General features: G+C 51.2%; 1 protein-coding gene across 1 annotated transcript in view; it reads right to left on the minus strand.

Annotated features, from left to right (window-relative positions):
- The window catches only part of NFATC2 (nuclear factor of activated T cells 2), a 125,903-nt gene that overhangs the window by 28,276 nt on the left and 71,592 nt on the right, over nt 1-26,035 (minus strand). The window contains exons 6-9 of the mRNA XM_045529269.1: nt 23,477-23,617; nt 7,114-7,169; nt 6,594-6,720; nt 3,593-4,282 (exon numbers count right to left, since the gene is read on the minus strand). Coding sequence (XP_045385225.1) covers nt 3,593-4,282; nt 6,594-6,720; nt 7,114-7,169; nt 23,477-23,617 — 1,014 coding nt within the window. The remainder of the gene's footprint in view (nt 1-3,592; nt 4,283-6,593; nt 6,721-7,113; nt 7,170-23,476; nt 23,618-26,035) is intronic.

The raw sequence follows: 26,035 nt of genomic DNA on the forward strand, positions 1-26,035 counted from the left end.
GGGTGCAGTGAGGCAGAATTTGGTCACAGGATCAGCTACGGCCAGGAGTGGTTGGGGGCTCCCCAGGCACAACCTGGGGCCTCAGAACAAGAGACTAGTCACAGAAGGGGGACGGGAGAGCAGAGAGAAGACGAGACAGTGTGCAAATCCTATTCCCAAAGAACTGTAAGCAAGTGCCTGAGCTGGGGCAGACGGAGCAGCACGAGGTTTGGGGATGGGGATGCACCCTGCCCTGGAATAGCACTTATTCTGGTATTTCCAAGAGACTTTCTGAAAATGGCTCAAGTCCTTGGAGCAGACAGCAGCAGCAGCAGTGTGGAGTTCCAAGACAGAACGGGGCGAGCCAGACGGCGTCTGTGTACAGGAATGCAGGCGGGGAAGGGCCAAGAAGGAGGACAGGCGCTTGGGACAGAGCAGGGTGGGATGCCCTGACCACTGGCCAAGGTGCAGGAACCGATAACCAGGTGCTGGGGGCTGCCCGGGGCCCAGGGCCAACTTCAAAGAGGATTTATTTGCACTTGTGCAAGACAGGGAAGGACCCATGTCCGCTGGTGACCGCTTCCTTTTCCAGCCACAGAACTTTCCCTCGACCCTCGAAACACATAAGCCGAGTTCTCACGAAGTTTCCGAGGAAAGCCTACTTTGGCAACATCCCAAGGCAAATAAATACATGGCAAATCAGAAATGCCCTGACACCAGAGCTTAGCATGGGCTTCAGGCAGCCAAATGTGCATCGTCGGGGAGAGACCCCCTCGGAATAATAAATCAAAGGGACAGAAAAGGATCTTAAAGACCCGGGACGTCTCCCAACCAGACATCAGAGAAACGAACCAGGGGTTTTCCAGTTTGCTCGTCAGTAATAAACACAAGACAACAAACCGAGAAGTCCAGATCTCACATGCACAGAGCTGACGGTGGCAGGTCTGCACGCGTTCCGTGGATGCACGGGTCACGAGGCCCCTTCGGAGGGTCTGACATCCCAGCAGTGGGGGACAGAGCTGTACCCACATCTTCCGGGTGGCTACAGCGGTGATGCAGTTTGGGGTGTACCACTGGGCACTACAGGCCAGGAGGGGACATCCCCATCGGACCAAGCTTTGGGGACAAGGCCAGTGGAGCACTGAACACTAACCATCAGCACAACGCTGCCCTTTGGGGGCCACACAGGTAGAAATTATTCTACTGCCCCATCATGGACATGAAGCCCAAGAATTGAGAAGCCTGAATGAACGTGGCATATGGGACTGGGCGGTGCTGGGCTCTAGAACTAAGTTTCCTTTATGTTATTTCTCCCAAATATTAGGAAAGGGGCTTCCAGGCCAGCCCTGTTGCACCGTCCCAGGGCTCCACCAGCACAGAGTGCAGTAAAACACAACGGGAACAGCACCCCCTGGAGGGTGCAACAACGCACTCTGCTGTCTCTAATCAAGTTGTTCTGGGAAGTGCTACCCTCCCTCCATTTAGAGATTTATAATGTCCACTAGCACAGTAAAGGCTCTGAGAAGTCCTGCAACAGTTTTTTTAAAAACTTGGTATAATCTAGGTTTTTTTTTTAACCTTTTTAAGTCATAAAACCCTCTCTTTCAGAGAACAGCTCCTAAAATCCCATGGGCTGGGGTCATGAAGAATGTACTTAAACTTCACCACGCTCAGTTCTCTGAGACATCCTTAGAGCTGACTCATGTTTTGACCCCGCCCAGAGCTCACTGTCACCACAACTTTGAATCTGCCTGTGTTCAGAAAGGGCTTCAGGAGCCCAAAAGGTCTCCACACTTGGCTGCTTTCTCTGTAACTTAAGCTTCTGTGGAAACAGCAAACACATCTGTGGGTCTGGGGCTATGGCAGACGGTCATGACCAACTCCAGCCACTTGGACGTTGGTTCTCTAACCAGGGCACTCATCGTCTACCTTTAGCACACGGTGAGGGGCGGGGTGGGCGGTGCCAGAGCATTTCTTGCTCTGGACACCAAACCAGGCCGGGTGGGGTCAGCTGGGGAAAGCCACCTGCCCCTGCACCATCACTCATTTATTTATAAAGCACCCCGTCTCTAATGCCACCCCCAAGCCCTCATGGGGACAGGAGTCCGGTTACAGCTACATTCCGCTGCTCTGCTGCCACTGGGCGTTCTGCAGTAGCTAGTTCTCTACGCGATAACCCCCTTTAAAACAAGCACCAACACTGTATCTTAACCGTTCTGGATATAAGTTGTCTGAGGGTGGACTGCAGGAACACGCAGGTCTCTCTTTTAAAACACAGCAGTGACCCTAACTCAACCTGTGTTTGATTATTCAGGATCGGACAGATCAATTATTCACACGATACCCTGAGGGCAGCCCTGTAGGGCAGGATGACCCTACAGTAAGTGGCTCCAGGACCATTGCTGGATGAGTTTAGGGCACGTTTTTGATTGACAGTCTCACCAGAGAGAGGGCATGGAAACTACCAGAAGTCGCAGAACCCCCAGATAACCTGGCTTGTCAAGATGTTGTGTAAAGTCAAAATCAACAGTCTCTGAGAAAGCAGCAAGGGATTTTCCTGGCACTGAAGGGTCTGAAACTTAGTACCTCGTCTTTACGACAACTACTGTGGCTGTTGTGAAGCCTTTGCCTTACTTCCTCCTGCTTGGCTGGGTTCCTGAGAGTGAATTTCCTAAATCATTGAGATTTCAGGGTATATCAGATGCTACTGTCCGTAAAATGTGAGCTTGGAGCTGGCGAAAACCGCCAGAGATTTAGGTTTTCCTTTTCCTACTGAGAAACTCCAACCACCTGTTTTCTGTTTCCTGGGGCCCCCAAGGGAAGGCTGCTCTGCCTGCCACACCCCCTCTGACCTTCAGCCGCACTTGGGCGTCCCAGGTGAGTCTCAGCAACACAACTGGTCCTTCCTCCCTGAGCTCCCAGACCAACCGCATCATAGCTGCCACCACGCCCACCCCCCGGGCCAGGCCCTCTGCCAGCAGACCCGGGCACCTACAGACGCGCACGAAGCCCCCTCTGCATCCCTCCCCCGGCCCAAGCACCCCGTCAGCTGGGCGCACCACAGTGAAGCCCACTGTTCCCTCCCATCAATGTGCCCGCAGCCCGCCCCGCAAGCGCTTCTGGCCGAGCCACCCTTCGATGAGCCGCCTTCTTCCCTTTCTCCATCCCCCTATCCCAGACACAAAAGAGGGCTGATAAAGTCAGGTTTTTCTGCACAGGAATGAAAGGAGATTAGAGCTTTCTTTCCTTTCTGTTTTCTTGGCCTTGGTCTAAATCTGGCAATTGTAAAGCAAGTGCAAGCATTTAAACAGACCCAGTTCATGACCTGGAAGACACTGCCGTGGCCAGATTCGCCGTCCTTTGCTTTTCTCACCGGGGTGGTTGTGGGGAGGGCATCTAAACCTGCCGCTGCTCACCCCCAAACTCCTGCTGGGGAGTAATTCTTGCACAGAGCCGGGGCAGGCCCTCAAGGTCAGATTCAACTCCCTTAAGTTAAAACGGGGACACCGAGGCCCGGGGAGGCTAAGGAATCCACCCCAGGCCATACAGTGAACGTCCCGGGGGACGCGCCAGGGACCCATCCTCACAGCACGGAGAGAATTCAGCATCTTACCGTCATCCAGGTAGGTCTGGTCCAAGTTCTGCTCCTGTTTGATCGTCACTCCCGCAGGTAATACTTCCTTTTGCTCACTGACCGGGGGTCCGTTTTTGGCGGCTCTTTGGCTTGTGGCGTTCTGCTGCTGAATGACTGTGGGGTAGGAACCTGGGCTCAGCCTCGGACCTTGACTGACGGGGGCCGGGCCGGGCCTGGGGGTGCCGGGCGCGAAGTTCTCGCAGTACATGATGTGCTGGAACTCCTGGTGGCTTCCGCAGCGCAGCTGCTGGTTGGTGGGCGAGTAGTGGATCACCGGCGAGGCCTGCTGGCTGGCTGGGGGGGAGTGCAGCAGGGCCGAGCTCTGGCCCTGGGAGCCCGCGTGCACCAGCACAGAGCGGTGGGCGTCCGCGAGGGACAGGGGTGCCGCCATGAGGGCTGGCTGCTGGTAGCCCAGCAGGCTGGGGCTCAGGCTCTTGCTCCGCTGGTAGAGGACGGCCGCTGGGTTCTGCTGCTGGTAGCGGGCGTCAGGGGATGAGAGCCCCGAGCGGAACTGCTGGCAGGGAGCCATGGTGGCCACGAGGCAGGAGGGGGACTCGGCCACCATCGGGTGCTGTGGGTAGTAAGGCTGGCTCCCCGGGCCCCCGTGGGCAGGGCTGCAGATCAGAGTGGGGTCGTACTCGTCAGTGGGCTCCGTCTTTATGGCTGGGACTGCGAGGAGAGAGAAGCACACAGGCGCACCCGTCGCAGTGAGCCGGGGACGTGCACAGAGGATCTGCACACAGCGGCGGGCTTTGGGAGTCCAGTTGGGTGGGACCAAACAGCTGGGCCCTGTCACGTATTAGCCTTGGGCAAAAAGGTCCCTGTACAACTGTCTTAGGTCAGAAATGCCACCCTGGTGATGCTCGTCTTGAATTAGGGGTTTTCCAACATTGGAAAGGTGGCTGGCAGGGCTGACTCAGCCCCGGGTCGCTCACAGCCTGTTTCTCCAAGGTGAGAGCTCAGAGAAAGCAGCTTGATTTGAAACCATGCCTCCCACCTCTCCCTTCCCTGGCAGCTCTCATGGCCTGTCCCCGCGTGTTTCCATTGCACCACTCGCCCCCTTCCGAAATACTGCATATGTTTTAGGTGCTTATTTACTATTTATAACACCCACCCTCAAAAGGTCAGTTTCTTTTAAAGGGAGGACTTTTGTCTGGTTTTTGGTCCTCTGGGACCAAAGCAGCAGCTGGCACGTAATGGGCACTCAAATATTTTCCAGACAAAGGAAGGACCAAGTAGTGGCTGTCCCCTTCCTCAGTTCTGTAGTACTGTGGGGGAGCAAGAACTGCTGGCTCAGGCCTCAGTTTCCCCATCTGTTACCTGGCGGTAACGATCATACCCTCTGGGGTCATTGGGAGGATTAAATAAGATGTGCGTACACAAAGCACTTAGCACAGTGACTGGCATACAGTAAGTGCTCAATGCCTGCTGTTGCTGTTATTATTACCTTACTATCATTTGACTACTACTATTCGTGTGCTCACTGTTGCCGTTCCTCTCTCCCCACCCAGCACCAATCACTAAAATGGGTCCTTCCCCAATATCGTCACATGAGCTTTACCGGCCCCAGGAATTGAGGAATGAATTTCCTACTCGCTGGAGTAAGTGAATCGGCAGCAGGACTGTAACCGAGGGCACGGGGGCTCCAAGTGTTGGGCGTCGGAGGAGGCAAGGAGGCCTGGCAGGTCGGACTCCAACCACAGAGATCATTTCTTGAGATGCCATTCAAAGGCCATCATCTCAGTCCCTGGACCAGCCAGGGGACAGAGGGCCTGCTTGGGCTCAGTTATATAAGCAGCCAGGGCCAAGCCACAAATGAGGGGACAGTGTGCCACAAAACGTCACTGAAAACCTCTCCGTTCAAAAGCTATCCTTGAGCAGCAATCTAGAACCTCTCAGCAATTTCCTCCTAGTTTTGGGTCCCGTTAGGCCTGAGTGACCTGACCACTGCCCCCGACAGCGTGTTACGTAAGGCCCAGCATGGCAGCGCCTTGCAGGGGCCAACACAGCCTGCGGACGCAGTGCCCTGAAGCCAAGCCCACCGGGGCCAGGCCACCCAGACGCCCCCTCGGTTTAGTGCTTCCAGCAGCCCACAGGCTGTGCGTGAAACTGTCATAGGATGGAAATTACACCCTGGGTGACGTTCTCGAATTACGGGTTTCCAATTTGGAAAGGTGGCTAGCAAGTCTTTCTCAGCCTGGGAAGTCTGTAGTCTGTTTCCCAAGGGAGCACTCAAAGAAGCATTTTTTAACTTAAAATTATACCTCCCCCTGGCTATTCCTGTCTGCCTTTTCTGCAGCCCTAATCATAATCCAATCTATCAATAATATCAGTGCTATTCCCTCTGCTAGAATGTCAGTTCCCTGTGGGCAGGGAGTTTTAGCCTGTTGTGTTCACTGCCGTGTCTACAAGCCAAGAACAGGGCCTGGCACTCAAATATTATCCGGACAAATGAATGAATGAAAATGGTACTCATCACTCTTCTTGGGGCTGTACGACTTTTCGAGAATGAGCCCTCCAGGCTGCTAGCCACCCACTCACTCCACTTGGCCGCCACCTGAGCCCCTGTGGAGTCGACTGAAGATTCCGCAGGTTTGGGGGCACAGCTACGTTTTACTCCCACCATGATAAAACCTAAGACACGGTTGGGAGTCACCTGCTTAGTGGCTTAACACTCTTCCGTTGCCCATGCCCACACACGCCTTTCTCCTATTCCCCTGCCCCACAGAGGAAAATATTAATGGTAATAATAACAGGTAATATCATTGACATCAGCTTGCTAGGCACTGTGCTAAGTATTTTATGTGCATTTCTGTATCTCTTAAAAAGAAGATGCCATCGGACAGATGAGGAAACTGAGGCTCAGAGAGACTGAGTCACCTGCCCAAGGGTGCCCAGCTAGGAGCAGACCTCGGGAGTCCTAAGCCCCACACCCGGGCCGCCTCTCAACATCAAAGAGGCAGTCAGGGAAACCCCCTACCTGGGTGGTAGGTAAAGTGCTGAGGCTGACTTCGTTTTCTTTTCCCATTGATGACGTAGAAGTTCACCTTCACGGATGTGCGGATGTGCTTGTTCCGATATTCAGGGATCTCAACAAAAAGCATGTTCTGGAAAGAAGGAGTTGTCATGAAGTTAACTGCAATCGTGTCTAGATTCCTACTCAGACCCTAAGCACATCCGGTCAGCCCGTCTAGTGGGAATCCTGACACGTTCCATGGGTTTATAGGTGAAATTCAATTTATGGGAATTTAACTTTTCAGTGACAGCAAAGAAAGCCACTCTATCAAAGTTAAGATGTCACAGTTACAAATCACAGGGCCTGGTGCTCAGTAAACGTTTAGTTCACGCATCAATTCGATAAGTACTTATGGAACACCTGTTAGATTCTCAACACGGGGGACTGTGACGAAGGAAGGAAGAAAAGAGGGACAGAGAGCATGAAGGAACGGTGACAGGGGTCACAGACACTCAGCTGACAGTCGTCCTGTCTGTGTGCTTACAGGCTGGCTCTTGTCTTTGTCCACCGTGGCTTCCATCTCCCAAATTTGCTGCCCATCTGGAAAAATTAAAAAATGACAGACTTTGAAGGAACTATTAGAAACCAAAGATTTAAGGACAAAAATTCACCAACTTATATTTATCTCGGCTTACGTATCATATCATTTCAGTAAGGAATGTAGGTGCATATATGGGCATGTGTGTATTTATATAATTTATATTTTTATATAGATGAATATTTCTTTTCCCCAAAGGAAGGCATGTTGACAGCAGAAAACTAAGCAACAATGGAAAAACAAGAAAAAAATAGAAATTGCCCGAAATTCTATCATTATCCTTTTTCTCTGTGTCTGAATGTCTATATATCTTTCTTAAAAAAAAAGTATTGGAAGTATTGTTGGACATTACACTTTATTATATGCTTTGTTCAACCAAGGCTATTTCCAAAAGGTCCTGCATGTGCCAAGACTGCTACAGGGGTCCTGTTAAGGGGTCTCTGACTGTCCCAGACACACCTTCTTGACTGCCTGAGAACACAGGCGGCTTAAATATTCTGCCCTGAGTCAGGAGGGAGCCCAGTCTCTTAGCCGGTGTCCTGGCTTGTGAGTCACTGGAGAACAGGGAAACACAGGAGCTCACCCTCCACCTTTCCGTCCACAGCCAGCCTGGATCTCGTGTGAGTCATGACAAGGGATGAAAAGGTTTTGCTCAATAGTAAACTCTCCTTCCCGGGAGCAGAGCACTATTTCCCCACTTTGGGGCCAAGAATTTGGGCCAAATAAAACTCTGCATTTGCAAATAATTGATTTCTCTAGTCGACCACCTACATTGGCCACTGGGTAGTTGTCAGCTGAAACAAATCATTTCCACAAGTATTTCCAGGGTGTTTTGTGGAACACTGATTCTGAAGGATATTAAATGGTTTTATGAAAAAGGGAAAATTCTACAAACTAATGAGCCTTCGGAAATTGCTGAGTCAAAGTCAAATGGGTTTCTGTACTGCAGGACTTCTCAGAGGCTTTAACAGGCACATGTGCAGAGTAACCCTGCAAAGGCAGGCTAGAGTTTGTAGCGTGTTCCAGCATTTGACCAAAGAACCCCTCCCCACTTTTGAAGCACAGCTATTAACTGTGCTTAGATTGGAACCCATATAATCTTTTTTTTTGGAAATAGAGTCTCACTCTGCCACCCAGGCTAGATTGCAGTGGCGTCATCATAGCTCACTGGAACCTCAAACTCCTGGGCTCAAGTGATCCTCCTGCCTCAGCCTCCCAAACAGCTGGGTCTATAGGCACATACCACCCACCACACCCAGCTAATTTTTCTATTTTTCATAGAGAAAATCTTGCTCTTGTTCAGGCTGGTCTTGAACTCCTGACCTCAAGCGATCCTCCCACGTTGGTCTCCCAAAGTGCTAAGATTATAGGTGTGAGCCACCATGCCTGGCCATTAACCCATATAGTCTCGGCTCTTAAGATTCACTGGAAGAAATCCAGGTTTCAAGCATTACTGGAACTTACTAGTACAGAACATATTTCCCCCCTCAAAAAAAAAATTAACAGAAAGTCTTGTGATTGCTGCCGAAGCTCAGGCCATCTAGATGACCTTGATAAGGAACAAGCAAGGACCAAGCCAGAGCCCTTCATAACAGTTGAGTCTGCAAGTCTTGACCCGATGGTTCTATTAGGTGCAATCCCTGAAATGACTGAGGAAGACGTGGGCTTAGTCAAAGGGAAGAGGAAAGGTAGTTAACGTGCCGACTCTCACTATGGTGTGAGATCCCTGCGGGGCGACCTAGTTACGCCATCACCATCGTTCCCGAACTGCAAAGGGAGCTCTAAGCGAGAAGATCACGTAAGACGTTAACAGAGGAGACGATAACACGCTGCTGTTTGATTTGTCAACTCTCTCCCTTAGCCTCTCCTTGGCTGAATTGAAGTCTGCCGCCGACAGCATTTCTGCTTGTACGAGCTTCACTACTTTGAAAAGAAAGGACCATTTTCAGAAGCTCACCATTGGGAGGACAGGACCTGGAAAAGTGGCCGGGAAGCGTTAAGCGGGGTCCACACAGCTCCATACCCAGCTCCCTCCCTTGACTTGCGCCAGGAGGCGGCAGATGAAGCGCAGAGAACACACAATGACGGTGTAACGTAAAGCGTGTCCAAGAGGAGAGTTCAGAGTCTCCTCTCCAGGTGTAGGAACCCAAGAGAAACGGGAGGGAGACCTTTGCCCCATCTCTGGTGGGCGTACGTAGGAAACAGAACGCCATCCACCAGTGGCCATAGAATTCCAGTGCACAGGTACTTAGAGTACTCTTAGAAATCAGTCGGCCCGATCCAGGTGCGGTAACTCACACCTGTGATCCCAGCAACTCGGATTCAGCCCCGGAGCTTGAGGCCAGTCTGGGCAACATAGCAAGACCCTGTCTCTACAAACAATAGAAAAATTAGCCAGGCATGGTGGTGTGTGCCTGTAGTTCCAGCTACTTGGGAAGCTGAGGCAGGAGGATCACTTGTGCCCAGGAGTTTGAGGCTGCTGTGAGCTATGATACACCACCGCACTCCAGCCTGGGTGACAGAGAGAGATCCTGTCTCAAAAAAAAAAATCAGCCAGCCCACCACCATCAGATGAGGAAACTGAGGCTCGTTCCAGCCTCCCCAGGCACTGTTCCTACCCTTCACTCTTGTGAGCACACACTACATGCTAAGCACCCCTCTAAGCCCCTCACAGATAAGGACTTGTCCATGCAGCAGCCTGGGAGGCAGGTCTCCTCACCCCGGCACAGAGAGGTGAGAGCACTGGTCAAGGTCACAGAGCGAGGAGGTGGGGAAGTCAGACTCGAACGCAGGCAGCCCGGCTTCAGAGCCTGCACCCCTCACGCGGTTTCACATCCCTGCGCCTGTGCGGCTCTCTGCCGAGTTCCTGTCCCCAGCTCCAGCCTGAGCAAACAGGGCCTGCGGGTGGCACTTCCTCAGGATGTCCCTGCAGCAGGCAGCGGGGCCACGTCCCGCGGCCGCCCAGAGCTCAGTCAGTTTGGGTCGGGGAAGCAGCCCTCGGGCTGGAGGAGGACACGCCTGCCCGCTCCAGCGTCCGTCAGGCCTGGCATGACACGCTGACTGTAACCCCAAGCCTTCTTGGGCACGTCCTGCAGCCAGAACCAACTTCCCCTCTCTGTTCCTCAACACTCTGCCATTTTATTCCTGTGTACCCCAAACCCCAAGCAGACAGACCCTGCTTCAAATCCCTGATGTCCCCCAATTGTCTATGCAACCTCAGATAGGACATTACACCTCTCTCTGCCTCTTATCCAAAATACAGAGACAATCACAGCCCCTGTACCTCCCCAGGCTGCTCTGAGGACTGAATAAGGTAACAGGCAGACGTAGAGTATAAACGCTAGACTGATGTCGGTGAGGGTTATTATTATGGCTAGCAGCAACAGATTATTTAAACATTGCTTAGTGGGATTTTTTGCATATATTCTACAGTGTGTTAATTTAAAAAAAAAACACAAGCATTTTTAATCCGAAAATAATAAACATTCTCAGATTGCAATTATTAATATTGCTGCCTGCAGGTACATGCTGCGGGGAATTTACAAAGGGACGATGTCTGTTATGTGAGATGGTGGCATGTTCCTGTTTTTCTTTCCTTTCAAAAATGGGTCTTTTCATCATTAACTTGAAAAACAATGAGAGGGCGGGGAGACAGCGTGCGCTCATAAGAACGAGGAATCAAAAGCTAATCCGTGAGCGGAGCCCAAGAGTCTGTCCCCTTTCTTTTGCACTCTTAGGTATCGGAGGCTCAAAGGACGGCTTCAGGAATCCAACCTGGCTGTACACTCTCACGTGGGGTCTACCCTCGGTTCTGGACAAACAAGCCCCCAACGGGAAGTGAAAGCCCACATCTGCTGTCCTTCTCGACTGCACGCAGCACGTGGAAGACACACTCCAGGGGGCTGGTCTAAGGGAAGTGTGCGCTTTGCAAAGTACCTCGGGGCCATTTTCCGGGGCTCCTCCTCCCTCCCTCCACCCTGCATCGGCTGGTGCTCACATCACAGGGCTTCGCTGGGAGGACACACTGATCCCACCCTCTGAGTTGCGCTCCCACGAGACTGTGGAATTCAAAATAAATGCTGGTGGGGTGCTCTCAGCCTGACATCACTCTGTCCAGGTTCAAGTCCTGTCCTTGCCGTTTATTAGCAGTGTGGCCTCTGAGAGGTAGCTTAGCCTGTCTGTGCCTCAGTTTCCTCATAGGCAAAACGGTAAAGTTAGTATCACTGACCTCGAAGAATCATGGTGAGAATTAAGATAGACAGCATATGTGAAATGCTTAGCAAAATGCCCAGCCCACAGTTACCATAATTATTATTTTAGAACTTGGAGTTTCACACTGGTTCAACTCTAGGAAAAATGAACTGGCCGGCCAATCGGACCTGGGTGTTCTAGTGGGTATCAAAGTTTTTTGTTTCATTTCATTGCATTACGTTTCTCATTGCAAATGAATAAAATGGCCACGGAAAGTATTCACCGAGAGGGGATTGGTTGAATTAGTTATGGGCCACCCCTCATCAGTATGGAATATCAGGTATATTGCAGATAAGAATACTAGGCAGCCCTTAAAATAAAGTAGATCTGTATTTTCTGACCTGGAAACACGTCCCTATTAAAAAGTAGATTTTATCTAAAGTGCTGAAGACCAGTATGCAGAGCCTGACGCCACTTTAAAGTAAAAGCCATTGGAAATCAAGCAGGGGGGACGGAGGGGAAGGGCAAAAACCCACCTAACAGGCACAGTGAACACTATTCGGGTGATGGGCACACTTATAGCCCTGACTCAAGCCACGGATCAAAAAAATCTGTACCTCCTTAATACTTTGAAATGAAAAAAATTCTTAAAAAAGAGAGACTATAAATAAGTCTGCTGGAATGTAGGGCACCTGTGGCCGACTACTCCTGTGGTCACGCCCCCGGGGCGGGGCCTGGGCAGGTGAGCCGAGACCTTCTTGTCTCCCTTCACCGATTCAACAAACATACAGCATGCTGGGTGACTTTAATTTGTTTGCATTTTTATTTTTTTTTTTAATAAACTGTTTTTTCCATAAGAACAAGGTATATCGCAACTGCCTGTTTACTGGCCTGTCTCTCGCTCGGGATGGAGGCTGGGCACGGACCCCCGGCTCTGATTCCGCCCCCACCGCACAGAGCGCCCCGGGCAGGTTGGGGGGGCCGTGGGACGAGCCACGCACGCCTTCCCGCCCTCAAGGGGCCTCCAGATAGGGAGGCAGGGCCCGACATTCAAGGCTCAAGGGGCTCAAGAGTGACATGGACTCAAGGGTCCTCACCTCCCCTGGGATGGGGACCCCACCTCCATCCCCAGCTTCCTCCCCCAGCTGGGCCTAGCCACACTGGCCTTCTCTACCCCTCCAGCAGCCACGCCTGCCTGTCTCCTGGCCTCGGAACTTGCTGTTTCTGCCTCCTGAGATGTTCTCTCTAAACCTCCTGTGACCAGTCCCTTCCCGTCCTTCAGCCCCGGCTCAGAGAGATGCCTCTGAACCACCCCTGTAATTTCTACTCCTCCCTCCCACTCTCCTGCACCATTTTGGCTACCTCCTGGTTTGCTAGCCCCCACCGCCGAGGCTGTGAGCACCCCAAGAGCAGGCTGTGCCTGTCCCATGCTTTATGCCTGGCACTTCAGTGTCTGCCATGTAGTAGTTGCTCAATAAATACTGGCTGCATAAATTAACAGACTGACCTCAGGATTCCCCAGTGTGTGGCCCACAGCCAGGGCCCTGAGCTCTCCAGCGAAGGGACCCTGGGAAGTGGAATCACCCGGCCCTTACTGAGGAAACTGAGGAATCATCTTCGGACAATGTGATGAGGAAGGAGCTGGGAATGTGGGTGCAGATGAGGAATCAAACACCGTATTTTCAGTGCCATGGACAAGGAGTCCTGTAGAACCCACCTCCCAACCCACACCCCAGGTCTGGGGCTCTGGGCAGACCCACCCACGGAATAGGACCAAGAAGACCAAGTGTGCTTCTACTGCCCTGGGCAGAGATGAAATAAAGGACTTCGGTCTTTTCAGCAGATGTTCAGGCAAACTTCCCCCATCCAAAATTAACAGGGACTGGCAGCCAGCACGAAACAGACCCTTCCAAGTCTTAGTCAGAGGGGAAGAGAAAGGAGCCAACGGCTTTAGGCGAAGGGTTGGGCCTAGGAGAAGACTTAGCAAGATTCTGCAAGAAAAAAAAAATGGGATGGGGGCATGGCTAGATGAACATTATAGCCTTTGCTTTGACTTCACTGAAGGGCCGACTCAAGAAGCCCCCCACCGGCACGCACAAAGAATGTGCACCAACGGCTAGCGCCTTTGCTAAGGGATGGTCCCCTCGGTCGGTTTGAGGGTTTCTCTGCGCAGGCAGCTCTATAACTCTGCCACGGAACAAGGCGCACAGCAGGCAGGAGGGTTGGCCTGGGGTCTGGATGGGCCGTGGGCTCACGTCAGCACTCCAGGAGAAACGAGCGAGCTCTCGGAAGGAGGGAGGCAGACCCACGCGCACTTGGGCCGTGAGCATGCCACTGGGCTCGAGGCAAACGGGGAGGAAATCAAAGTGTCAGCTTGTGTTAGGAAACCGTGCGTGAGGCTTCCCAGTCCTGGCCCTGCTTCTAGAAATTAGCAAATAAAAATGGTTGAAGGCATTTCAGTCTGCTCGTTACAACTGCTAACTAGCAGAAAAAGGCGTCCTCCCTGGAAGCGTGGGCTTCATGAGGTCGGCAGCCTTGAGGGACTCAGGAATGTCCCCTCAGCTTAGGATCTCACCTGTCCAACATGGTGACACCACCCAAATGGACTGACGTGGATCTGGAGGGGAGTCCCTTGATCCCCAGTCTTGCCTCTCCTGCCCCGCCGCTTCCTCCTCGGTGGGCTTAGCCAGCCCTCCCGCGCTGGACAACTGCAGCAGCTGCTCACTCACCTCCGGCGTCCACTGGCGCCACCCCCCACCAAGCCCATTCCTCATCCTGATCGCCAGAGCTCTTAAACACGCCATCGGATCACGCCGCGCCCCTGCCTGGAAACCTCCAACAACTCCACACGGCTGTGGGAATAAACGCCGCACTCCCCGACATGCCTACAGGGCCCGGCACAGCCTGCCCACCCCTGCACCTCTCCAGGCTCAGCTGGCATCACACTCCCCCACTCACAACGCACCAGCTGCCCAGTCGGCTTTCGGTTCCTCAAACGCCCTCAGCTCACCTCCGTGCTGGGGCCCTAGCACCAGGCGGTTCCTTCTGCCTCCAACGCTCTCCTGGCAGTCCTCGCGGCCCGCTCTTTCCCAGCGTTAGGGCTCTGCTCAAAGCCACCTCCTCAGGGAAGTCCTCCCTGACCTCCCTACCCAGGGTCACCATATTTAACCAATAAAAATACAAGACACCCCGTTAAATTTGAATTTCAGAATGATTACTTTTTTACTGTAAGTGGGTCCCAAGCTCCTTGCCATTGAAGAAACTGTTTGAGATTTGAATTTAAGTGAGTGTCCCATAGTCCCCCCCAACTCCATATCCTTTGCTCGCTCGCTCCTATGACCTGGTTTCACTCTCTTCGTAGCATTTTCCCACATCTGAAAGTGTCCTGCTTATAAACGAGTTTGAGACTGTCCACCCTCAAGGGCAGGGATCGCATCTGCCAGGTGTCCTCAGTGCCTGACATGGTACTGCACATAGTAGGTGTTCAACAAACATCTGACTGGGTGGAGCAAGGCCAAAAGAGCATGCACTGAGGCTTGGTCAAGGTCAGCTTTGCACAGAGGCTGGATCTCAGCTCCTCTCTGGTCCCACCCCAGGTGGGAGTCCTCTTGGTGCTCAGTCAGCATCTACAGTGTTCCCCACACCACACGTTTCAGATAGCCAGTCGCTCTGGGAACCAGGAAATTGGGGTTTCAGGCCCAGCCTTCCACTGACAAGCTCTGTCACCTCAAGGAAGTCTGCCAACCGCACCGTGTGACTCAGCTTCCCCATCTGTAAAATGGGGGAGGGGGGAGCAGGCCATTAGTCAAGCTCCCTCCAGCTGTCAGGCCAGGAGTCCAGGAGCCCGTGGGCCAGGGGTGAGGAGAGAGATTCACCTGTGCCCGGAAGAACTCTTCTCCCAGACAAGCAGCCAACATGGCTCTGCCTTGCAGACCCCATGTGAAGTAAACCGAGGTTCCAGCATACACGTAGAAGGGCAACTGGTGTTTCCTGAGCACCTACTACATGCCTGACACTTTCAGTTTCCTGATCTCTTTTCATTGCTAAAATGCCAACTCCATTTTAGACATGGGGGAAACTGAGTCCCAAGGTACACAGTATGGGGCTAATCCTGGTTTCAGGCCATGTCTGCGGGAGAATCCAAAATCCAGCCTGCGAACTGGGAATTACACAAAGGCCTCTGGCAACAGGAACAATCTCTGATGGTGGAAACGCTTGGATCCAATGTGTTTTCTAATTAGAAAACTCATTTCTCCGCGGCCTCTTTCAACTGCATCCAAACAAAATGAACTGCAGGGTTCTCTGACTTGGAAGTCTGTTCTTAAATGCAAGGAGACTCAAGTGGAGGCAAATATTCAGCTGTCTGAAAGTGAGACCATTTTCTCTATCCCCAGGGGGACGTCGGAGTTGCAGTCTGGCCCATCTTTGGAGGGAGCTTCGTGTCCTCGCCAGGCTGTGGGTAAGTGGTGGGCTCCAGCCCAGGGGGCCGATGACACAGGGGACCTGAGTCACCAAGGGCAAAGGTCCGAAGAGTCTTAGTCATTCCCCGGCCCAGCCTGGAGTCTGACATTTCCCAGAGGGAAGCCCCATCCAGAGAGACTCCCACACCAGCTCTATCGTTCCCGAGACCACCGCAGCAGGCACGGCCAGGCCCAGCCAGAGAGACAGGTGGGAGGAGGTGGGGTAGCTTCTCTAAGGTGGTTCCAATTTTTCCAGGATACTAATTCATGGAAAAATACTTAATTTAGCAAAAAAAAAATTATTTTAAGCACATGCACTTATATTTATTAAACAAAGCTCAAAATACAACCTTCGGGGACCTCCAAGTAATAAAATGACTCAGATCAGGATATGATGACTCAGTGGGAAAGAGGGAATTCCACCGCCCACGCCTCCTTTCTAAAAAATCAATTTGCCCTCTCGACAGGTGATGGGAGCCTCTGCCATCAGGCTGTTCCAACAAAATCATCCAACAAAACAAAACAAAAATTCTCTTCAAACAATTTAAGTTTCGAAGCTGAGTAATCTGACGCAGGCCGGTTTCCAACCTACGCCCCCGCGGGACACAGAGAGCCAGGGAGCTGCTTGGCCGAGGCCGGGGCCTGCATTAAGGAGGATTTACCAGCTGAAAAATTCCAAAACCCTGTGTCATGTGGAGGAACCTTCCAAAACATTGGATCCCACCCAGGCGCAGCGAGTCGCTCAAAGCCATGGCAACCCCGTTTCCGCTGCCACACCACTTTTATTTTTGTGTCCTTAGATTTTTTCCTGTTTTGCAATGTTTTGCTGGGACCCCCCGACTCCGCCTGTGGCCGGGGGCCAGGGTTCCCACTGAAGTTAGGAACAGCCTGGACTTCCCAGAGTGAACTGTGCCTGTAGGGTTACACATTTTTTAAATTTCAGAGAACATATAAATGGCTTTTCAGCAATTACTGAGAATGATAAATAGGGACGATCCTAATTGTTCTGTTTGGTTTCTCTTTGTCCTCTTTGACATGACTAGCACATTGGGACTCCAGCTCTGTCACCAGTCACCAGCTGTGCACTGACCTGGGGTCCACTACTTGAAGTCTATGAGCCTCAGTTCCTGCACCTGTAAAATGGGGATAATGCCACCTCCCTCCCAGGGCTGGAGTGACAACTGAAGGAGATGACACATTCATTCAACGACATGAATGACAGCAGGGCATGGTGGCTCACGCCTGTAATCCTAGCACTTTGGGAAGCTGAGGTGGGAGGATCACTTGAGGCCAGGAGTTCAAGACCAGCCTGGGCAACACAGTGAGACCCTATCTCTAAAAATAAAAAAAAATTTAAAAAGTAAAAAAAAAAAACCAACATGAATGAGCAACCTACTATGTACCGAGGACCGTTCTAGATGCTGAGGACACAGCAGCACACTGCTGTCGAGGAACTAAGAGTCTAGCATGGGAGACCAGATGATAACTGAGTAAACAGACAAGATGACCTCAGGAGTGCTAAGTGCTAGCAAGAAGGCAGAGCAGGGCAATGGGACAGAAGGTGACAAGGCACAGGGGAGGTGGATGGTGAAGGCAGGCCCCGCTGGGAAAGTGACTTTGAGCTGAGACTGGAATAGGAGGAGGGGGCAGCCTGGTAAAGCAAGAACATTCTAAGAGCGAATAGCAAGAGCAAAGGTCCTGCGACAGAAGTGAGCTTGGGGTGTTCAAGGACAGAATGAGGCCAGGGGCTGCCACGGCCAGGCGAGGGTGAGGGAAGAGTCCTACGGGCTGAGATCAGAGAGGTGGGCGAGCGCCAGATCACACAGGCCCTTGCAACTCACAAAAATAAGTAAAAATAGTAATACAAATAGTATAATAATTATTATTATTACCGCTGCTATAAATAAGATGCCATTTTTCCAAAACACCGAGCTTTTCTAACTTAAGAAACACCGCGCGGCCCCTCTCCTACTGTTTTTCCACCGTGCTCCAATCTGTCATCTTGCTGGAGTGGAAACTGCCAGTTCCATTTTAGTCGACGGCTATAAAAAGAACTTTGGAGCCGCTGGTGCCGATGACCAAACGCAGGCTAAGATTAGCCCAGGAGGCTGTCACCTTTCCTTAATGCAAGAAACAGCTGGGATTCCCCTTCCTTGGAAAACTTCAACTGTTCCGCCCCGCCCCGCAGCGCCCTTGCTGGCCAAACTGTCCATGGAGATGGGAACCGGGATAAGTTTTGGAAAAAAGAAGTTGAGCAACAGGGATTCCCCCTGCAGAAGGCGGCCCAGGCTGGGAGGGGAGCTCTCGGGGTCAAGAGAGCAGGACCGGCTCCCTGCAAACGCAAGGCGAGCCCCCTCGGTCAGAGCTGCGAGAGCCGGGCGTCCCCTGAAGAGACCACTGCTTCTCCGCATGTCAGAGGCGTCCCAGATGCCCCTGCTGGTCTCTTGCCATCAATCCAGAAACCGCATTCACCCGGGATTCTTACGTTAGGCACAAAAGGGTAAGAAATAGATCCTCCCCGTGCCAGAGACCCACTGCAGAACTCAAGGGTCTCTGTCACCACAAAATGGTTCAAGTCCATGGCTTAGGGCCAATGGAGGGTCTTCAGGCAAATTAATATGATTCTAAGCTTTTTAAAAGTAGAACAGTTCATGGTTCAAGGTGAGGACTCTGGAGCCAGGCTGCCTGGGGTCAAATCTTATCGCTGCCCTTTACCAGCGGTGTGATCTTCACTAAGTTACTTAACCTCTCTGTGCTCAGTTTCCCATTGGTAATACTGGGAGAACAGCAGTCTAAGCATAACAGGGCTGTCATGCTTAGAACAAGGCCTGGCACATAATTTTTATTATTACTTATTATTGGTTTTTTTTAATGTCTTTAATTGTTTTGTCTTTGGTTCCATGAGATAAAATCTTACTCATCTTTGTCCTCTCACAGCCAAAATGTAATGATAATAATAATAAAAGCTAACATTTAATGAATATTTTCAATGTGCCAAGCCCTATGCAAAGAACCTAATCTGCATGATCTCATTTATTCTTCTTACCTCCGGAGAGAAATAAATCATCCTCTGTATTTTACAAAAGAGAAAATGTTGGCTCAGAGAAGTAAAGTGACTTACCCAGGACAACACAGCTATTAAATGCAGATCAAGGATCTGCCCCTCAGAGGCTGTGCTTGTAACTGCTACGGCCTGGGGCCCCCAGAGCTCGCCCAGCCCTGCCCAGCCCCTGGGGCAGTATGTGTCAATGAAAGGATGACTGTGGCCTGAGCAATGAGAGTGCTGGGAGACCACAAAAACAACACGGTCATTCAGTGAGCACTTACTATGTACTAAGTGCACACTGCTCATTTATGTGCTCAACTCTAAGACGGAAGGACTTGTTTTACAGAGAGGGAAACCAAGGCACAGGGAGGCTGAACAACAGGACAATGCTGGATATTGTCTATGGATGAGTCTCCTGACTTCTCCAAGCTTATCTGGGTACCTGCTGGCCGTGCCGGTGTAGCTGAGACAACACACGCCGATGGCAGCCCAAGGGCCACCCACAGACCGTGTCCCCTGATGGGAGCTATGACTGTTACTCTTCTTAACACTCGACTGTTCAAAGTTGAAACAGGCTCTGTGTTTTCCTCCCTTCAAGAGGTGAAATTTCTTCCAAAATCAAGAGAATGGAAGCTAGACAGTAAATGCCATTCATTTGTTCATTCATTCAACAAATGCTTAACTGACGCCCTTGGGTGGCTTCAAAGTAATTAAGTTCCCAGAACACTTGAAGGCTGGCTGGCTCCTAACTCCATGAGGAACTTGGTAGGATCCAGCCTCAAACCCTTCCCCATGCTGTTCCATCAGCACCTTGCAGAGGCTCTGTCAACCTAGACATGAGTAACAAATGTTTATACCTTATCAGCCTTTTCCCCTCTGCTAATAAGGTGCTTGGAAGCCGTTTGTTTCTTGTCAAAGTCAGCACAAGGCCAGCAGGATGGTTTCCTGCCACTGGAGGAGCATCAAAGCTGTAGAAGCTATGCTTACGTGGTCATTTACATTTCATGCCACTCCCCTGCTCAAGAACCTACTATGACTCCCTATTACCTTACCCAGAACCAGACCAAACCGAGGCCATGTCTCTCCCTAGCACTGGGAAAACTCTTCTGGCCTCTGCATACTCATCCAAATATATTTCCCAGTGTTAACTAGCCTCCACTCTAGCCACGTCAGTTTGCTCTCTGATTCACAAGAGCCTAGCCACTTCCTGCTACACAGAGTATTTTATGCTGGCCCACCACCACCTACAAAATAAGCCTCCCCAAAAGTGCATCAATACACTTTTAAAAATATATACATGCCTCCTGATTCCATGACACCACACAAAATCCTGAACCCCAGGCAACAGCAACGACAAACAGTATTAGCTAACACCTACTGAACACCAATTGTGTGCTAACTTACTGTTATAACACTAACTTACTGTTGTAAGTACTTAACACGTATGAAGTCTTAATCTCATGACCACCCTGTGGGGTAGGACTGTCATCATCCACATCACACAGATGAAGAAACTGCGGCCCAGAAAGGTTGAAGAACCTGCCCAAGGTCACACAGCTAGAGAGTCGTGGTGCTGGGTTTTGAACATGAGCAGCCTGACCCGAGAGCAGGAGCGGTTACCTAGCTGACGAAAGGATCGCAGAGGATGTTCGCCACTGAGCTGCTAGAATAGCGTAAGGCTGGAAGCAGCCTGGCGTCCAATACAAAGAGAATGGTTAAGTACAGTGCGGCCAGACCGTACGATGGAATGCAACACGTCGTGTAAAATCAGGTTCCCAAAGAGCATTAAATACCTGAATAGATGCTGATGATGTATTGCTATTTAAAAAACAAGATTAAAAGTATATATACAAAAATATTTCAGTATAAACAGGGACACTCAGGCAGCTGAGCCCTGTGCCTGCTGGGCCGGCCCCCCAGGGCAAAGGGGTCAGAGCCCGGTCCTCCCACAGCTCCCCCTGTGCAGGGCCGCTGCGGGGGAGATGCACAGGCGTCCCACAAACACAAGCTGCGCCTCCCAAGCTGAGAAACACAGGCGGTGGTCTAAGATGAGCCTGATTCTGATGCATCCTCATACTCTTCTGATCTCGCCTTGTCTTCCGCAGTAACTTCTAAACTGCAGACCAGTGGTTCTTGACCTGGGCGATTTTGCCCCCCAGGGCCCGTCTGGCAAAATTTGGAGACATTCTTGGTCATTATACCTTGGGTGGCGCTACGAGCATCTAAGTTGGGAGAGGGTCAGGGATGCTGGCAAACAACCTACAGTGCACAGGGCAGCCCTCCCCGCCCCCGGAATCATCCAGGCCGAAATGTCAATAGCACCGAGGCTGAGAACGCGGCTGTGGGCTCCGCTTGCCTGGTGTAGACTCTCCATCCATCACCGCCAATCTCTCAGCCAACAATACTCCTCGACCCACTGGCACCTGGGTGGGGTGTTATTCAAACCACCCAGGGCCCCGTCACTCCTTGGTCTCTCAGGCCACTGACCTCAGGCTTCTTGGCCTCTGTGGCATTTGCCTCTGCTGACCCCTTCCTCGGTCCCCAGGGCATCAGGCTCCCCGTTCTCCTCCTTCTCAGCCGCCTTTAAAGGATGTGGCTCGCGGCATTCTCAGTTCACTGTCCTCCCTCTTCCACTAGAGGCCACACTGGGAGGTCAGAGTCCATTCCCAGGACTTCGGCTGGGACCGCATCACTGACCACGTGGCCAACCCCTCTGGATCTCTTGCCTTTTCACAGAGGTGAGACTGCAGTTCATCCGAGGAGGCCCACGGGCACATCAGACTCAACACTTCCAAAAGGGAAGCCACCATCCCGCCCAGACCTCTCCTGCACACTAATCCCGCCCCCCCCCGTGCAAACAACAAAACAGTCTCACCGCCGGGCAACTCCCCCTCCTTCCCCACAGCACAGAATGACAGCAGTAGCACCTGCCCCTCACCGAGCACTGCGGTACTCAGCGCTTACTTGCCTCAACTCATTCAGACCTCATCTTTGCGGAGGTAGCACTGTCACTGTCCCCAATTTTGAGCTAAGGACAGATGAAGGGGACTTTCCGCAGGTGGCGGCAGAGCACAGCTGGCCCCAGGGTCTGCACTCCTTGCCCCTCGCTACCCCGCCACACCCCATCAAACCCTCAGTGATCAACCACGTCTGCCTTCTAAACCACTCCCCACCGCCATGGCCTTCCCTAATGTCCTTTTTTAGTTCTTTTTTGCAATGCCTTCGTCAAACCTCTTTAAAATAAATTCTGCCTCCTATCATGCTTTCAAAGTATGGGCACAGGGCCAGCCCATTCCAAAAGTCAGCTTTGTGTGAGTTGGAAAGAAGCACCCCTTCCCCAAGACACTCTGCTTCCACCTCTCAGAAGCTGTCTTAGTAACATATAGACCCACGATGTATCCAGTTCGAATGGCAGCCCTCAAAGGAGGCATGCTTATGCAGTGCACAATCCCCACAGCTGGACAGCCTGCCTGTTATAGTCTCTGGATCATCCTAAGGACAATAAACAAATCAGCAAACATCAACACCCCTTAGAATTAACCTATTGAAATCATGCCTGTTAAGAAAAAAATTAGGTCTAGCATCCAAAAATACCCCAAGTTATTTAATTTCCTTCTAACAACACGTTTCAATACTCGCTTAACTTGGTATTTTCCGACTTCAGATCTGTATCTTTTTACCACATCCCCGCTGGAAAAAGACATTAACGGACAGTACACCAAAGAAAGAATACACACAGCCAAAAACATTAAACCTCCCATATAGCAAAGAAGTGCAAAGTACAGAGAAATACTAATCTCACAATGATATTTTTAATTTCAAAAATACCATATCTGGGATGGGGTGAAAGTATTACCGACATGGTAGAAGTTTCACTTTATATAGATTTCTCGAAGGTAATTTTAATGTGTATTTAAAGCCCTCAAAATGACTATCTAAAATTCCACTGCTAGGAATGAACCCTAAATAAACAAAAAAGATACACTGATGCATGTATAAGGAGATCAAGTAATCCTAAAAGTATAAGATGATTAATTGCAGTACTACTTATAATAAAAATATAAGTAGCCAATATTTATTAGCTTATGCTATACTTGGTGCTGTTACAATTACTTAACATGTATCAACTCATTTAATCTTCATGACAACCCTATGGGGTAAGAACTCTTGTTATTATTATTATATATATGAAAAAATCCAGGCACAGAAAGGTTAGGTAATTTGCCTAAGATCACAGAGCAAGCAAGTAGCAAAATCAGGATTTGAACCCAAGATTTCCAGGGCCAGAGCTTGCACGCTTAATCATCACACTGTTTGGCCTCCCTTCTTCTGATAGGAAAATGGTTAAAAAGTTTGCCTCTCTGTGTAAAGAAAATAATTAAAAAAAAAAAAAGAGTTAAGGGTGGGGGATAATCAAAACAACCTAAAATCAGTTAAAATCCAGCATGGCACGTTCATGCAATGGTGAACAGCATGCCTTTGTAATCTCTGAAGACACAGAGAGTAAAAAGAGCAGGGTATGAAACTCTGCACGGTGGGCTCTATCCCCCACATCCATGCGGTGTGGAAGAGAGAGACGGTCACTTCGTACGGCCGCTGCAAACCCACTGACCTGTGGTCTTCTCGGTAAACACGACTTTGGACTCGGCCGTGAAGTTCTGCCCCGTGAGGATCATTTGCTGACCCCCGTAGACCAGGCAGCTGTCGATGTCTTGTCTTTCCACCATGGGCAGCTCGTGGGCGGATCGCTGGGCTGAGGGCGAGAGAGAGAGAGAAGTCACTGTGACTGTGACAGGGGGAGATGTCTGCTTCAAAGAGGCGGTCTGACTTCATGGTCATGAGATACAACCCACACATGTCACCTGTTGTCATCAAAAAGTGGAACCATCACTCCTGACGACCACTGACCTTAAAAATGTTAATGTCCTCGTAAAAGTGCCCTAAGTCATTTGAGCTAATTTCCTTCTAACAACACGTTTTGTGTTTAAGAATCAAGAAACAGATGCCTGTTTTCCTTCTAGGGAAGACAGGAGAATGAGAATTTGACATTTTATTTTTTTATAAAAGGACCGGCAAATCCATTTTCTCCTAAGAGGTTTCCTTTGTGAAAGTGTACCCTCTTCCTTGCGTGTTTGATGTCAGCCAAACCTGAGGGCATCACACAGGCCAAACTTAGCACCCCGTTCCTGGAGGCTTTAGATGTGTTCACTTTGGAATTCATTCCTGATCCTTCACAGGGTCTTAAGACATCCCTGATCTACCCCCATGACCTCATTTTCTAGAACTCTCCCTCACTCACTCTGCTCTAGCCACACTTCTAGAACATCCTCGCTGTCTCTCAAACACACTCAGCACACGCCTCCCTCTGAGCGTTTGCACGAGCCAGCGCCTCTCCTTGCCAGTTACCTGCACGGCTGCCTTCCTCACTTCCCGCAGTCCCTACTCAGATGTCACCTCCTCTGAGAGGCCTCCTTCACCCACAGTGAACACAGCAGTACCGGCCCTGTCTGTCTCTGTCCTCCTGTCACCTTTATCCTACTTTATTCTGCTTTGCTCTTCTCCATAGACACTTTCAGACACATAACAGGGAGCTCTTCTTATTGGTTTCTCTTCTCTCCGCCCGCCAGGATGCAAACCCCGGGAGGGCAGCGCTTTGCGTCGTGTACTGCCACAAGCTGGTGGCACGAAGAGCATCCAGGACTTAGAAGGAAGACTGGGCAGTGGGTGGATGGACGAGTGGATGGACATATCTCCATGTATCTACTTATCTACCTCTGTATCCTCATCTGTATCTATAAAGAATGAAAGACAGAGGGACAGGCCGGCGCTCAACACTAAACCGGAATGCTATGCTTAAATGCTCACAGCAACCCTCAGAGGAAGGAAGTATTAAAATTATTCACATCTGACTGGGGAGAAAACTAAAGCTAAGAGAAGTCAGGTCACCACTTGGCCAAGGGTATACAGTGAAGCTTAGATTTGAGCCCGCAAAAGCAACTGCCTCCAGCTCCAGAGCCCAGTCCCTTAGCCAATCCAGCGGACCAGCGACTATTCTAGAAGGTAGGCTGCAGGAAAGAAAGAAGACCCCCTCCAGCTGCCCTCCCTGGGCAGGTGAGAAACAGGGCACAGGCGCAGCCGCAGCCGGCCCGCCTCCCCAGCCTCCGCAGCCTCCCGCCCCCGTGAGTCAGTCCAAGCTCCTGGCCCGCCTCCCAGAGCCGGAGAGCCGGGCGGAGGGCCAGCCCTTTCCATGCCAGGGGCCTGCGGACCTCCTCACCCGGGAGCCGAGGCAGCAGCCGCGTGAGGCCCGAGGCCCAATCCGAACCCTTTCCTCCCGCCCTGCCTGGGCCTCCGTCTGCTGGGGCCACGTGGACGGGGAGAGGATGCACTTGGCAGCATCTCAGGAGTCTACCGAGCACCAGCCAGACGCTTCGAGACACTTCACCTTGAAAGCACAACCTAGCAACTCGCAACAATCCCCCTGACGGGGCTCCCCTCCCGGCTGGGCAGGGCCCGCCCTGTTCCCAGAGACCCGCCTGCCAGCGCTGTTCCGCGGGGCTGCCAGCCACAAGCATATACTAAAACGGCCTCTCCGCAGAAGCTGCTAATTTCTCCCACATGGGCTGGGTTATTAATCCTTTCTTTCAATATTGGAGCTTTGTGATGACTTCCTAATTGAGCTGCCACAAATGGAGATTTATTAGCAGCGAAAACAGCAGCTGCAGGTCCCGGCTTTTAAGATCTGCCTTTGATGAAGGTGAGGAGCTTCTGGGGGCTTCTGGCCCTGGGAATGGGTGGAGAGGTGGCAAGAGCCATCCCGCCCATTTTACAGGTGGAAAGCCTGAGTCATCACCACTGGGCCAGCTGGCCAAGGGCCCGCAGCCAGCAGGGCCCAGGCTGGAGGCTGGAGGCTGGCTGGGCCGGCTGCTCCATGCACTGCTGCGAACACAACTCCTCTATTTCCCAAAGAACCTCCCTGCTTCCCCGTTCAAAGTCTCAGTCTCAAGCAACCCACCGATTCCACCTTTGTCAAGTTTGCACTCCCTACTCTACCTGCAGGAAAAGTTTTTGTTTAAATGAAAATTTCAGGAGACAGAAAAGAGAGAAAGCAAAGAGAGTCCAGCCCAACTGCCTGCAAGCCTTTATCCACATTGCAGTCTTAGAACTCAAAGCG

Source organism: Lemur catta, chromosome 17 (assembly GCF_020740605.2).
Source record: "Lemur catta isolate mLemCat1 chromosome 17, mLemCat1.pri, whole genome shotgun sequence".
Classification (NCBI taxonomy): domain Eukaryota; kingdom Metazoa; phylum Chordata; class Mammalia; order Primates; family Lemuridae; genus Lemur; species Lemur catta.